Consider the following 14,717-nt stretch of genomic DNA (forward strand, 5'->3'; position numbering starts at 1 on the left):
ATAAAGTAAGGCAAAGAGCTCTTTAGACAAGTGAATTAATAATAGTGAATTAATAAGTATAGGTCCTTTGAGGAAGTCATAAAATTACTGAAGAAATCTGAAAATATTAGTTACTTGAAATAAGAAATTCCATTTTCTTGTTCATTTACTAGGGAATGTAATAAAAGAATCTCACACAGCATTCATCTATTTTGTATTACTGTTGCAGTTACTTTGAACAAAGGGTCATCACATCAAGGAAAAGCTAGCCATAACGGAATTCGAAAGAACCTTTTCCTATTTACTGTGGTAACAATAAGATCAGCTAATATAAACAGTCTTACGAAAAAGAACAGAAATACTTGCTAACTCAGGAGTTGACCTTATTCAGTACGAAAATATGCACTTCTTTTTATCTGTAAAGATGTTCTTAGCATCATCAGTTTAAGTGAGAATATTAAAAAAAGAACCACTTAGTAAGTGGGAACAGCAATACTCCAGAGTGGCAACTAAGGTGGGCCACGCTGTGAATCACCCACTTTAAGCACGGCCCTTAATAATCACATACACTTTTGGACAGCAGCTCCAAACTAAGATGAAGAAGCCAGGAACCTGAAGCAGGGAGAGTGGCTCCCGAAGGAGGCAGCATCTGATGGTGACACTTGCAGAGCCACTGAAGAGTCTGTGAAATGGCAGAGCCCATTTAGGGCTCCCGGGCTGATAGCATTTGAGCCTCTATACGCCACTTGTTCCTGAACATTTTATTTTTAGAATGTTGTGTACACCCACACACACACTCTTTTCACAAGCAGCATTCAAAATAAGTTGAATCTCAAACTTCCCATGACCTTTTACATCTCAGACCGTCTTGGAGAAAACGGACAAAACAGAGTCGGCCGGCCCTGGATAGGGTGGGAGGCAACTCGGCACCTTCTCAAAACACAACAACAAAACATACCGCATGAAAATAGTTGCCATGAGTACTTTCCATCTGAATTATTTTCACGTACTTTAAACACAGGATCAAAACGATCATTCACTCAAGATTAATATCTGCAGATGTCCTATTCTCCATGACTTCTAAGCTTAAATACTGGGCCGGCCCCGTGGCGTAGCGGTTAAGTGGGTGCGCTCCACTACTGGTGGCCCGGGTTCGGATCCCGGCGCACACCGACGCACCGCTTCTCCGGCCTTGCTGGGGCCGCGTCCCACATACAGCAACTAGAAGGATGTGCAGCTATGACACACAACTATCCACTGGGGCTTTGGGGGAAAAATAAATAAGTAAAATTAAAAAAAAAAAATAAGCTTAAATACTTAACACAAGCATTTCTAAACAACCACCCAGTTACTCTTATCCCCACTGGACATAATGAAGTTCTATTTTACCCCCTCCAACCACGTGTATGGGGGTGGGGGGAGTTCGGAGAGACCCAGCAGACAGGCATTTACCTATAGACTTTGGCAGCAGATTTTTGACAAACTCAGTGTGGTCCCCAACGTGCAGGATGCTATATACACTTTTGTTCATCAGCTCCTCCTGGTTATACCTTAGGTACTGTGTCACATTCTCTGAAACAAACACAACGTTGCCTTCCAGGTTCACTACAAAGAAGAAGCCGTCAAGGGCCTAAGGGAAAAGGCACAAACTATGTTAGAAAGGATACAACATACAATCCTATGCAATCTAAGAAGGGAATGATCCCTTTAAGACAAACAGAATTCACAGTGGATAGAAAAGAGATCTCTCTGGCTCCTCTCCTAGTTTTCAGAAACAACACATTTTCAAATTATTTCATCTTGGTAAGTAGGAGAGAGCCTAGATCGGGGTTTCTTGTCACAAAGTAAATGACAAACACTAACTCTGTTAACTTATCAGGAGATAATTATTGCCAAGTAAAAGTGTACAGGCATTTATCTGTATTTTCAAAATTAGCTTGATGTACTCCACAGGGCCAAGGACAGCTTTTATGTTACCTACCCAACGTAAAGTAATTTCCTTGTACGGTTTCTCATGCAATACAGCAGGAGGAAGGGGTCATTGATAATTTGCCCTCATTTTAAGGATAAATGTCAAGAAAAAAACCCTGAAAATTTTACTACCCTTAAAGCTGCCAGGGTTTAAACAAAAAGAACAGCAGATGATAGACCTTTACAGAAACATCGATCCCTTATTGTTTGGTGTATATGGGGCAAGGGTCCGGGAAGCGTGTCTCTGATATGACAAACTAGTCTTCATGGGGACCTCAGGCTTAGATGTGGTCAGCACTGTCCAAGACTAGAAAGGGACTCAAGGTTTTGGTTTATAACAGTGAGCACCGGAAAGTCAACTAGCTGTGCCCTTCTATATTACTTTTTCTCCAGATTGTCAAGATGTAGGTAAGTCACCTAGATGATAGCATTTTTCCTGTAATGGGTGCATAGCCTCACTCTTCGTTGTCACTCCAGTCTTGACTAGGGAAGGAGATGCAGAATCTAGCATCATTTCAGGAAATAAAGATAATAAAGGCTTGATATTGATCAGGCATACCTTGAAACAGGGCCATCTGGTCTACCCACTTTATGCCACACAGTTTCTTCATGTTATGTATTTACTACTATTTTTAACATGAATGTTACATGTACATACTGATATAACCATGTGTATAATTGGGGCATTACTTTTTTCCTAGTTTGTTTTTTCCTTGAGTTATAACAGCCTCCTATTTTGCGAGCTTTCTTTGAATACATTCCATCTTTAATCCTATTTTCATCACAAAACTAAGGCTCTCTCAAATTAGAACTGACCGTAAGGCACTAATGAAAAGTTTAAAAAAAAAAAAACAACACTTGGTTTTAAGTTTTTCTTAAATATTTCGTCAAGTTTTCCCAGTGGTATAAACAATATGCAGGGCAAAGCAAGACTATACGTAAACGGCCTTCCATAATAGGTTGGCATCAACCCTTGAAAACCTTGTGTGAGTGTGTGTACGAATGTGTGTCTGTGAGGGGGGACAGGAAGTCAGTCGGCTGATTAGTTACGTAGCAAGTGTCCTTTTAAACTCACTGCTTTCAATGCACATCCAACAGGGATTTTCATAATCATATAACCTAGAGTTCACTTCTAAAAGTGCATGCAGCTTCCTACTGCTTTGTACCATAGTAAAAAGAAGGATTTGTGGCATAATACAACCGAAAGATGAAATTGTTTCATCTCATAAAACTGTTTGTGTTTTTTTAAAGCTCACTATGATATGCCCTGATGAAAAAAGCTGACATTTGGTTTGGTTGCCTAGCAACCACTATGCTATGATGTAAGCATGAGTGTGCATCTATGCCTGGGAACAGCTCGACGAGAACAGGCTTTCTCTGTTTAAACTATTACATGTAAACAGAGATAAAGATTTAAATTCAAACCTGAAGTAACTGGATTCAACACTGCCTCTCTAACATATTTAGAACTAACGTCCTGCTACACAGGTACTTGCTCAATGCACTGAATTCTCAGCAGACTATTTTGAAACACCAAAAATGTTGGTTTGATTTGATGAGATAAGGCCCACAACATTCAACAATCTCATTTCTACAATTAATGAACTCGCTCTCCAAGGGCTCGAGTCACAGCCCTGTGGTTACTTCAAGCATTTCTTTTCAGAAGCCTCAAAAGTCTTCCCAGGAGTTTCCACCCTACTTTAATTTCCTCCTGATGTAAGGAATAAACACAGACATACGGGAATTTCCTAACTGTAAAAATCTAGATTACCATAATTTTCAAATCGATTTTGTTTATAATTCAAAATTTTTTCCACAGGAAGTTATCTACTTTCTTTCATCTAATTCTAAATAGTCCACCTAGTTAGAGTTTTCTTATGTGCTTCAAAGAATCAAGCGGAAGTAGCACTGTGGCCTTCCACTGCTGCCTTGTTGACTCTGGAAAATCAGGTTAAGTGTGTTTTTGCTTTTTCACCGAAAATTGTAGTTGGATGTTTTCAAGCCAGTGACTCAAGAGAAATAAGCAAAGGACAACATGGGGTCATTTAACGGGCTGGCCAGCAGGTCCAGCCCCAGGGAATGAATTCTGTCATTTCATACAAAGACTGGGTCAGACAATCTTTAAATTTCTTCTGTGTTCCCCCTCACCTTCCAATTATACGGTAGATTTTCACAGAATTAAGTTTTCTAAAAATAAAAATCATCCTATGCACCAACTGAAAAAAAGGGACGATTATTGGTTATCTTTGCTTTAAAAATCCTAATTTCTTATATACGTGTGGCTGCTGCAGCAAGTTAAGCGATTCTGCAATGATAATGATAATGCTGCAAAGCTTCTGGCTGTGAGGTAATTTTCAATCTCATCTTATCATCAGCAGAGTAAATTATCCTGAGAACTGACATAATTTATGTCTCAGGGCTCCTCTGCTTCTTGTTATATATTCACTCACACTTTTTCCCTCATCTTACCATAGCCTACATCTTGCATTTTAGTTTTGGAATAGGTACAGCAAAGCACTTGGTGGTTAATATTGTACCAGTTAATACAATAGGAAAGCTGGACTCTACAAATTCTGGATAGCAGTCTGGTCATAAAACTTCCTAAGGTTAATAAAGAATAGGCAGTTAAGACCAAGCATTACACTGTGATGCTTATCTTAAAAGTTCTGCCTGTTACTTCCATTTTCATCTTTATGAGATAAATAAACTAGTCTGAAGTAGCATAAATAAAAAGCATAAACCTCCTTTTGGTCCTCAAATTTTAACCTGTATATATAGGCATATGTACATGGCATATATAAAATCTAAGAATCTGGGGAACCTTTCAAGCTAAAATATATTATATCACAGAATTTAACAGAACTTGTGAACATGGTTTTCCAAAATGAATGCTCAACCGGTAGTTAAAGCCTGTCAATTTATATTCTAATCTAGTCAATTTAGTTCTGCATTATTAATTTGAAATGTACAAATGCTAGAATCAGGAGCCAGAGAATAGATATGTATTAGGAAGCTAAAGAGGTCAACAGTACTTCAACCTTAAGAGTGAAAATTAAGTGTGGATTACCCTTAAATTACATTTACCTGAAAATTAAATATAATCCTGTGAAGACCCACAACACTGTAAATATAGAACCAAAAGAGGATGTGCTACCTCAAGCATCATAGGCCCCAGCGCATCCTTGTCGATGACACCCTGCCCTGTAGACGATACATCTGACTTCTGCACTTCATCGATGTTGGCAGCTGCTGCTTTCTCTGCAACAAACATAAGTGTGAATTAAATCGCAGTGCTATTTCAAGGGCAGAGTGACACAGAAACATTTTTATTGTAATGATTTTTAAAATCTCTAATGGGATCAGATATGGCTATAAAAGACTTAAATACATCCCCACTGCCACTGAACAGGAGAAACTGCTGGAAGCAGGAGCCAGAACATTAACTTTTCACCTCCAGAACCTGTGGCTCAGATCGCCTTTCATGCTGCTGATAAAATGAGTTTAGTGGTTTCATGCTAGTCCCTGACAAGCATTTTTCTAGATTACAAAACTGCTATATACCATGGCACAATTAGTTTCTACTCAAGAGATTCCCCAAACTAGGATAACGGAGGGTCTGATATTCAGAATTCAGTAGCATAATCAGACATACATTTGAAGAAGGAATTTGCACACATTTGAAGAAGGAATAAAAACAAGTCCTAACTTGCTAAGGCTGCTCCCATGTGACACTCCATAAGGACTGCCTGGACTCTGGTACCGTTCCACCTCTTGTCACATTCACACTTAAAGTAACCAGAAAGATTTGGTCCCCGTCTTGTTGAAGATGCTTTACAATTTAAGGCAGAGAAGAGGCACCCTATCAAGCACCTAGAGAATTTCAATGGCTGCCCTTTTATCCAGTACAGAGGTGCATAATATGTGCTCCTGGATAGAAACATGTGAGGCAGCTTTCAGGCCCACAAGGCCCAAGAAGACATTCTCTCCTGAAAAAATCTCACAGAAGAAACAGATGCACGGTTATCTACATACACGCAAACTAGTTACTTCAAGAACACCAAAAAAAGTCTAAAGCATAATGGATACATATCAACAACTTGCTAAAAAACAACACAAAAACAATGTGCCAATTATTTGTACCCGAATAAATTATATCCTTGTTTACACTGCATGTTATCATTGTAATTAAATGCAAATAAAGAAAACCGTAAATCAATTTAGTACCCAGAACAAATCTGCTTTTAGAGCTTGGTAAATTTTGCTTCCTTTTTTGTAAAAAAGATTTTACACAGTATTTTGAAAACCTGTAAAGCTTAATTTGCATTTGACATCGCAGAAAATAATTAGGAATTATGCAGGTCCTCCAAATCTCGCCGCTCCCATGATGGAGAGCTTCCACATGTATGTTTATCAGTGGAAAACGGAAGATGACCTGTGTGGTTCAAGTCTAAACTCAGCCACTTAACAGAAGTGTGAGTCAGAGGAAGTCACTTCAACTTTTGAAGGCCTTAGTACCTGTCTTCTGTACATCATGGACTGTGACAGGAGTAAATGGGATATGTAAAACATACTCGAAAAACTAAAAAGTAGTTTTCAAATGTAACTTACTACTAGCATATTTCTGTTTATTAGTTCCTCCTTACTGAGTTTCAACCAAATGTAGTAATTTCTTTGCAGAGCTTATCACAGGCAGACTGTATCAGCTTTTTCCATTGCTCTACTACATTCCTGATTCACCTCCTTAGATCTAAATAACTGTGACCACCTATGAAGGGACCTGCTGTCTGGGAGCCTTTATAACTCAATATTGTGAGGACCTGTTGCCCTCACTTCATTTTTTTCTTGCTGCCTTCCCTAGCTCTTGACTGTGAGGTCGCTTAACGCTTGCCCCCTCCGCAGACTTGGTCTCAGCCCCATTCCTCAGCCAGTCTTAACCGAGGCAGGAAATATCTGAGGCTCTCCCAACACCCTCCACCACACACACACCAATCCCCATTTTGCTAGAATCTTTTTCACTGCCAAATATACCCCAAATAAACGCATACTGGGGCATACTATTACTTCTTCTTTGCCAGTTCACTCTGAAGGCTGTAGATTTCTCTTCAGTTTCTGCTCACCTTACTTCCCACCAGGGATAGCACTGGCACCATCACCTACTGCTTCATCATATTTTCACCTAATTTAACAGCCCTGTCTTGTGGTAGTCCCAGCAGGCTTCAGGCCTAAGGATCCCTGAGTTTCATTAATACTAAATCTTAAAACCCATATAAAAGATATTATTTATTTATGTGGTCCTACTGCATTCTTATTTTGCCTTTGGCGTTGTGGCACTCGGTGTGTAGGAACAATGGATTAACATCCCATAGAATGGTAATTCACAGCCTTCCCTCCACTTCCAAACTATTCACAGGAGTATACGCTCCCATCAGTAACATCTTTGTAGCAGCACTGATTCTCAAATTGGAATGGTGTACAAGAAAAGATCTGTCCAGACAGGGTCCATCAGAATTTGCAGATTGAAAAGGCCTTCTTTGCATGAGATTCTGATACATCTTCCCAGGAGGGTATCCTGTTCTGCCCACCTCCTGCCATGCGAATCACAGTCCACGAAATAGTACACTGTCCCCACCAGAAGGCAAGTTTTATGAAGGGGGACTGTGCCTGTATCCTCAATGGCTAAGCACCGTCCCTATTTCAGAGTAGGTTTTCACCAAATATTTGGTGGCTGACTGACAGACTAGACCCACTGCTGGCACATATTCCCAGAAATACAGGAGCAACTGGAATCGAGGGTGGGTGGAAAAAGAAACTGATTTTCTCCTCGAGGCCCACCAGCCTTGCAGGGTGCAGGGGGAAGAACGGAATAGGTGGGCAGGGTCAATAATATGGGAAGAGGGTTTTCTGAGGAGAACCAGTCTTAAAAAACGAATCATCTTGTCTTGCCTTAGTCAGGAAGTTTCCAGGCATCTCATGTTCTCAGGGTCCCAAGTTCTCCTATCCTTCCACTGTTACAACTGGTGGTTTTATTCTTTTTAAAGAATGGACTTAATTTAGATTAATGCTGGGGGAGAGTGAGATATGAAGCAACAGCTGTTAATCACAAGGGCAACTCTGTACCTGTCGCTGATCACTAGAAAACATCAGGCTATTTGTCATGAGATTCTGATATCACAATAGTAAGAAATCATTGTTTTCTGTGGGGTCTATAATAATGCCGCATTTTAGGGCAAAAGAAATACAAAATAACAGTGCCTCTGATAATCCATTTCTGAGTCTTTTCAAGACAATATACCCTGTGAGAAGTTTACAGAGGATCTGATCATCAATCACTCTGTAAGACCCAAAACTTTCCTAAATTCATCCATTTGTCGAATTTTAAACATTCAAATGTAGAAAATCCAATCATGCAGTTTCCTAAACACTGATAAACTTTCATGATGGGTTATTTTAAATATTCTAGCAACAAGCTCAGGCTCTGCATTTTGGAATTTTATCAGAAAATATGTAGAATGAGGATCATATCTGCATAGCATTTTCTTTTATTTTTAGGAATCTACGGATCAGATATAATTTAGGGTGAGGGCCTAAAATTTAAAGTAGGAGATGATTTAGATCTGATAAAATATGTGTTTGGGCTCTACTGGAAAGCCTGGATAAAAATAAGTAACATCCTGAAAACTTATTTGTAATAATAAAACGTCATTTTTTCCTCTTTATAATATTCAACTAATAAACCTTTAAAAGGGGAAAAGAAGTAGCTAACAAGAAGTCACAGAGAATGAGTGGCCATGACAAGGAAATGGATGGGATCAGCTCAGCAGTGTCCGTCTATGCATCTCGGATGTCTTGCTAAGTGTGTGGTACAGGCAGAGTGAATAATCCTCGTCAGCGGAGAGATTACATTTAGCTCGGAGGCCAAAACAATTACAATCGAACCAAACGAGAAGAATTTAGGGCTACACTGTGAGGAACTAACTTTAAGTTCAAAGAAGAGAGAAAAATGGCTGGACATGGCTGGAAATATTTCCCATGCATTGTAATTGACTTGGATGGCAGAAGCAGTGGCCCAACAAGGAAACTGGTGGGAATGGGCGTGGCGTCTGGCCTGGGGGAAATCTCAGCCTGGCCTCTGAAAACCAACGTTAAGGAACACTGACAAAAAGTCTGCCTAAACTGGAATTCTAGGAATCCCTGACTAAAAAATGAAAACAACAAAAATTTTCACAAGATCAATTTGAAATTATATTAGTGGAACATATGCTTTGAAAGAAAACTCTGAGTCTATTATTTGCAAGAGAACTTTTAAAATGTCACAATACTTACACAATACCCTCATATGTATTAAGAGAATGGGAAACTTTCACTACTGATGGAGTCAATAAATGAGAGGCAATGGGTAAATACAAATTTAGGGCCTTTCACTCCTGTCCTCACTAAATGTTTGGATATATGCATTTTCCAGAAACTTTGTCACCTATTATTTAATTCTGTACTGAATTTGTGCTTTGACCATCTCTCAATATTAAAAAGAAAAAAATCAATAATATGAACTGATAAGAAAACACCTAGAATTATAGTTTTCCCAATGTAATGGGAATCTAAATTAAACTGGCCACGAATTCATGCTATTTGGGTACTTTTCATGAAGAAATTCCTACCTTTGTTCAATGTTCAGTTGAGCCTTAAAATTAAAAGGAGGAAGAAAAGGACTCCTTTGAGATATACTATGTTGACTGAACATATATTGGTATCTTGATGGAGCATTTCAGTAATGAGTATGCTATTCTTATGGAACAGATATAAATAAGCTTAAATCCTTAGATATATTTATACTTCTGTAAGTACAGGATTACTATACTAAAACACACTATTTAATATTTTTAAATTAGACAATTTTCTCAGCGGTCACAAATTATATTTACTTTTCTATATTTTGCATCCATTAACTATAAAAATATATTCTGTTACAAAAATATCCTTCAGTAAACTCAACAGTAGAAAGATCGTCCCAGAATTTCATATGATCAAAACCTTATGAAATCTTATTATTACAGATGGAACTCTTAAATGGAAGAAAGATGATAAAACTTAATTTTCAAAGCCTAAAAAAAGATTTCTTCTCCATGGCTTGACTTCCATTTCTTCCTGCTGCACTTTAACCATTAAAGTCATCTTTTTAGATAAAGAATATGACCTAAGAGACTAACAATGAAAATAATAATTCTATCCTTTTCTTTCTCACTCCCTAAAAGATAAAAATATCATAAAATAGCGATGATCTTTTTAATAACACAGTTTTTACAAATACAAAGCTCTGATTAGAGAGATTTCCCAAGGATGCCTCTCTAGTCTTTCTCCGAGTGTCCCTTCCCTCCTGGGTGGCTGCTTGGGGAGTCATCCTATCCAGTCCCCTCCTCCATTTGCCTGCACTTCAGAAATCCAATACCAATTAATTAGATTTCCAGTTCAAAGCAAAGAACAAAACCCCATCTCTTCAGGGACCGTGTTAAGATGAGTCATACCACAAACTGGGGAAAAATCATTAATATTATGTTCCATATGCTTTTCTTTATAAGTAATTATTATTCGTGTTTTCTCTCAGAACAAAGGGAAAGGTGAAAAAGGAAGGCTTTGATCTCTAGAAATATAAGTGATTTAAAAATATAAGAAAAAATAGGTATTTTTTGAAGCAGCTGGATTCAATTCTTTATCTTTGGCATCTATAGGCATAAATTTGAAAGTAAAACAAGTTTTCTGGTGAGAACAGCAACACATCAGAAACTGTGAGTCTAGCAAAAATTTTATTTATCTTTAAAAAAGTATAATTAGCTATTTTTAAATTATGAAGTGGTGTTTTTTAAAAAAAGACCTTTACCTGTTCTTCTGAAACATTATTTATTGATTTCTGGTAACTTACTGAATCTTATAATATTAGGAAGTCTTGTCTATTTGATTATCAGGCAACTGAACTGAGAACATACACTCAAAGGGCCTTTGCACAAAACATCACCAGAACGGAGTCCTATGTCCTCACAGAGATGGCAGTCATGGCACAGGGGACGGCTACATGATTGTTCTAACTCCAGCAGCAGGAGGAGTGGCAACCACCACTGACGACTCAGAAACCTAAATGCTGCTTAATGTCTGCCCATTAGAGGGACAGGGTGAGGCCGCCATTATCGAAGAGGTATATACACTTTCTTTTCTTCTTCTTTTTTTTAATCATCTGAAAAGCCTGCGGAAAACTTGTGGAAATTAGTCTATCGTTAACAAGTCAAAATTCAAACAAATATCAATTATTCACTCTAAAAATAAGTCAACTGCAAGATAACCCACAGAGTATTTACACACATACAGAAAAACTTGAGCGCGGCCCATGGTTTAGATCTCCCTGACACGTAGAGCCAAGCAAGAGTTTAAAAGTTATTTTTATGTCTGGTCAAGCATGAGGATAGTTGCTTTCACTGAAGCAGTATTATTTAAAGTGCTAGAATCTTTGACTAAAATGGAACCTGATACTTTATGCAGGTTTTATAATTAATTCCACTGCTTCAAAATGAGTAAAATCACTCACCCAGAAATCTATCAATTTTTCAGTAGACTGACGTCAAACACAAGTCTAATAACCCCCACAACAAATTTTAAGACTCTAGTGGGAATACATCCACGATTTCCATCTTTTCTTGCATTTAGGAGCTGGATGGTTTCAGGTGAAGTGACTGTGAGACCTAGCCATAGTGCGACCCACGCAGAGCAACGAAGTCACTGAAACAATGACAGGCAGTTTCTGGCCAAGCACTATGGATTAAATATTAGAGGAAAAGTTATGTAGCATCTCAAAGGTTCTAGAAGGTAAAACCAGAGAATTATGCATCTGCACACAACTAAAATTAGAAAAGCTGCCATATGGCTCTGTGAAGCCAGCACCACATTCTTATTCATTAGGAAGCATTCTGCTAACATAAAAACACAAGGCCCTTCCTGTGCTCTCCAAATGTGTTTATCTTTTCAACATTGATGCACTATATATCATCAAGCTGCTGAAATCTCCTGCTGTGCATATTAAAAACGCACAGCTGCACTTTCTGCAGTGGTGGGAGGAACCTAAGCCCCAAGTTGCCTCCCTCTCTTTCTGACATTGAGCTTCTTGTTACCATATCATGGTTTCTCTTCAGCATGAAGAAACAGCAAAATTAACCAATTTCAAGGCTATCTCCACCCAGCAAAACCCCCTCACTCTCTGCTGCAGAGAAAGCAACACGCTTGGTTTCGTTTTCATCCATGGTAAGGCACGACTATTTAAAGAGAACCAATAATCATGCCACAAGTTTGAGACATACAGGCCCCACTTTTAAAATTAATGTACTACACTTATCAAGAGAAAAGACAGTAACCAGAATAGATTCTGGGTATAACTGGCTAGAAAATGCTTTTGTTCATGAGAACTCTCTATCACTGAATCTGCTGTCATCAAAACTCAATTTTCTTTAGTACCCCACTTCACATATGACCTATCAATATTGAATGTACTCACAGGTAAAACAGACAGTGGATAATCTTTGTAGTAAGCCATGTGAGTATATAACAATTTGTCCAAAATCTCTTTTTTTTTTTTACATAATCTAAATATGCCTATGCCATAGAAGCTTAAATTTAAAGACAGATCACAGAAGGAAAAAAAAATATCAGACACACAGTGAACCACAGAAGCAATGAAAGAATCCTGTTTAAATCCATGGAAACAAGGCTTCAGAAGTACTGCAAGGAATCGACTGAAAGGCAACAAGTACATGTCACTGAACTTAAGTCAGCATTCATTCACTCCCCAATGTGATAACGGTGCGTCTCTACTCGAATCTTCTACAGCAATGGAGTATTGAGAGATGAAGGCAAAATAAAATGAAAACTGCTTATTTAGAGTTAATTCTAACTCATTGGGTTCTGCTAGCTAAGGCTTTAGGAGTCATGTGAATAAGGAAATGGAGGAATCATAATTTGTTTAGAAGGCTGAAAGGTGAGATTGAGACTAGAAGAAGGCAGAAAAAAATAATCAACAGGTGTGAAAGAAACGAGAAGGGAGGCGAAGTTCTAATTCAGAATATTTAAGGGCAGCCTCTCAAAAGACCGAATTATAAAAGTGTTTTCTTTCTTTCTTTCAAGTACCTATGTTAACTCAAGCAAGGCCAACAAAATTATACTATGGGAGCACTTAAAGTTTCTGATAAATAATATTTCCATTAAAAAATATGGAAATTATATTAAAAGTTGTTTCTAAAATCCTTAAAAAGACTTTGGTCAAAGTAGTGTAAATATTTATCTCCTAAATCATTATTCTGTTTATTGGCATAGCAAACCTCATCTCCTGATTTTCCTACTTACACCCCAGCAATATTTATTTATCTCCCAAAATGCATCACACTGTCACAAGACTTCAAGCATTTCTCAGACTGCTCCATTTGCAAGATGCTCTGCCACCTGCTCTCTCTGAAGACCCCATCAACTGTTCCCGAAGTTCAGCACAACCAAGTTAGCCCCTTTCTCTGTGTTTCCACGACGCCCACGCCCGCCCCGTCACCCAGCCCACTCCCCCTAGTGTTGTGAAATGACTCATCTGTTTTCTTATCTGTCCCTTTCACTGTATTGCTGGTCCCGTGGCTACAAGAGAGGTCTTTTTACTCACTGCCTGGCACATGGTGGGTGCTCAATAATGTTTGACTTAATACTGAACAGTTCTACAGCTGGAGCTGACATTCAGTATAGCCAGGATCTAAAAATCACAAACGCCTCCTTAGAGGGATCTATTCTGAAGAACTTTACTGTATATTTAAAATAACAGAAGTTGATTCTGAGCTCTGATTTTTGGAGTCAAAGTATCAGGTAGAAAAGGGATGAGAAAAAAGATCACACCATCTGTGCTAAGGGCATCAGGATAATTCCTATGGTGGCCAGGCCAACGGTACAGCATTTAAGGGGAAGAAAAGTCACCAATGCTCTTTCTACACCTGAGAGACGAAGAAAAACAAAAACAGACCAACTTTATTAATCCGGATTATCATCCAGGAAGTTACAACCTGCTTCATAAAAAAAAAAAAGTAGTTTGGGTACCATGGGAGTTTTTATCAGACTCTGGGATTTTCCCAGCCCTCTTAGCTCTTAAGGAAACAAATCAACACAGGAAAAGTTCTACAAATCACCCATTTGCCTGGGGACCCAGTATAAAAGAGTGCTTCGTTAGGTTTCTTGTTCCTCCCACAGAGAGGGCTGGGAGAAGCCCTGGCCTCTAAGGGTACGGGTCACCGCCTGAGCCAGGAGAGCCATCTAGAAAGTGGGATTAGGCCAGAGGAAACAGGCTGAAATCCCTGGAGGCTGCAAGGTTCTTGTCTTATTCAATTTTGGACACCCAGTGACTAACATAGAATTTACCACCATAAAGATGCCCAGTAAAAGCACAGGGAACAGAGGGATGGGGGATGAAGGAAAGGAGCAGGGCTGGTTCCTCCACTGCCCATTGCTGACCCTGCCACAAGTCCTCCCCTCTTTCCGAGCGCTCACAGGGCTTCTCTCTCAAGCCTCTGCTGTACCTCAGCAGTGGAAGTTCAGAGGTGTGCCTCCCAGGACACTGAAAACCATCCTAGGACCTGACCTTCACTGTCCCGTGCGGCCATTCCTCCACGCCCAGGAGGCCTCTGTGCTCCCCACCTCCCTTTCACTGACATGCATCTTGCTCTCTGATTCTTTTTATGTTCTACTTGTCAGACCTGCTAGCT

At 39.0% G+C, this 14,717-nt stretch overlaps 1 protein-coding gene across 14 annotated transcripts in view; it reads right to left on the reverse strand.

Moving 5' to 3' along the window:
* NCOA2 (nuclear receptor coactivator 2) overlaps nt 1–14,717 on the reverse strand; it is a 282,839-nt gene that overhangs the window by 59,149 nt on the left and 208,973 nt on the right. For all 14 annotated transcript variants that reach the window (XM_058528854.1, XM_058528863.1, XM_058528860.1 and 11 more), the window contains 2 exons: nt 5,105–5,208; nt 1,432–1,609 (listed from right to left, as the gene is read on the reverse strand). In XM_058528854.1, the coding sequence (XP_058384837.1) occupies nt 1,432–1,609; nt 5,105–5,208 (282 nt within the window). The remainder of the gene's footprint in view (nt 1–1,431; nt 1,610–5,104; nt 5,209–14,717) is intronic.

Source organism: Diceros bicornis, chromosome 33 (assembly GCF_020826845.1).
Source record: "Diceros bicornis minor isolate mBicDic1 chromosome 33, mDicBic1.mat.cur, whole genome shotgun sequence".
Classification (NCBI taxonomy): Eukaryota; Metazoa; Chordata; class Mammalia; order Perissodactyla; family Rhinocerotidae; genus Diceros; species Diceros bicornis.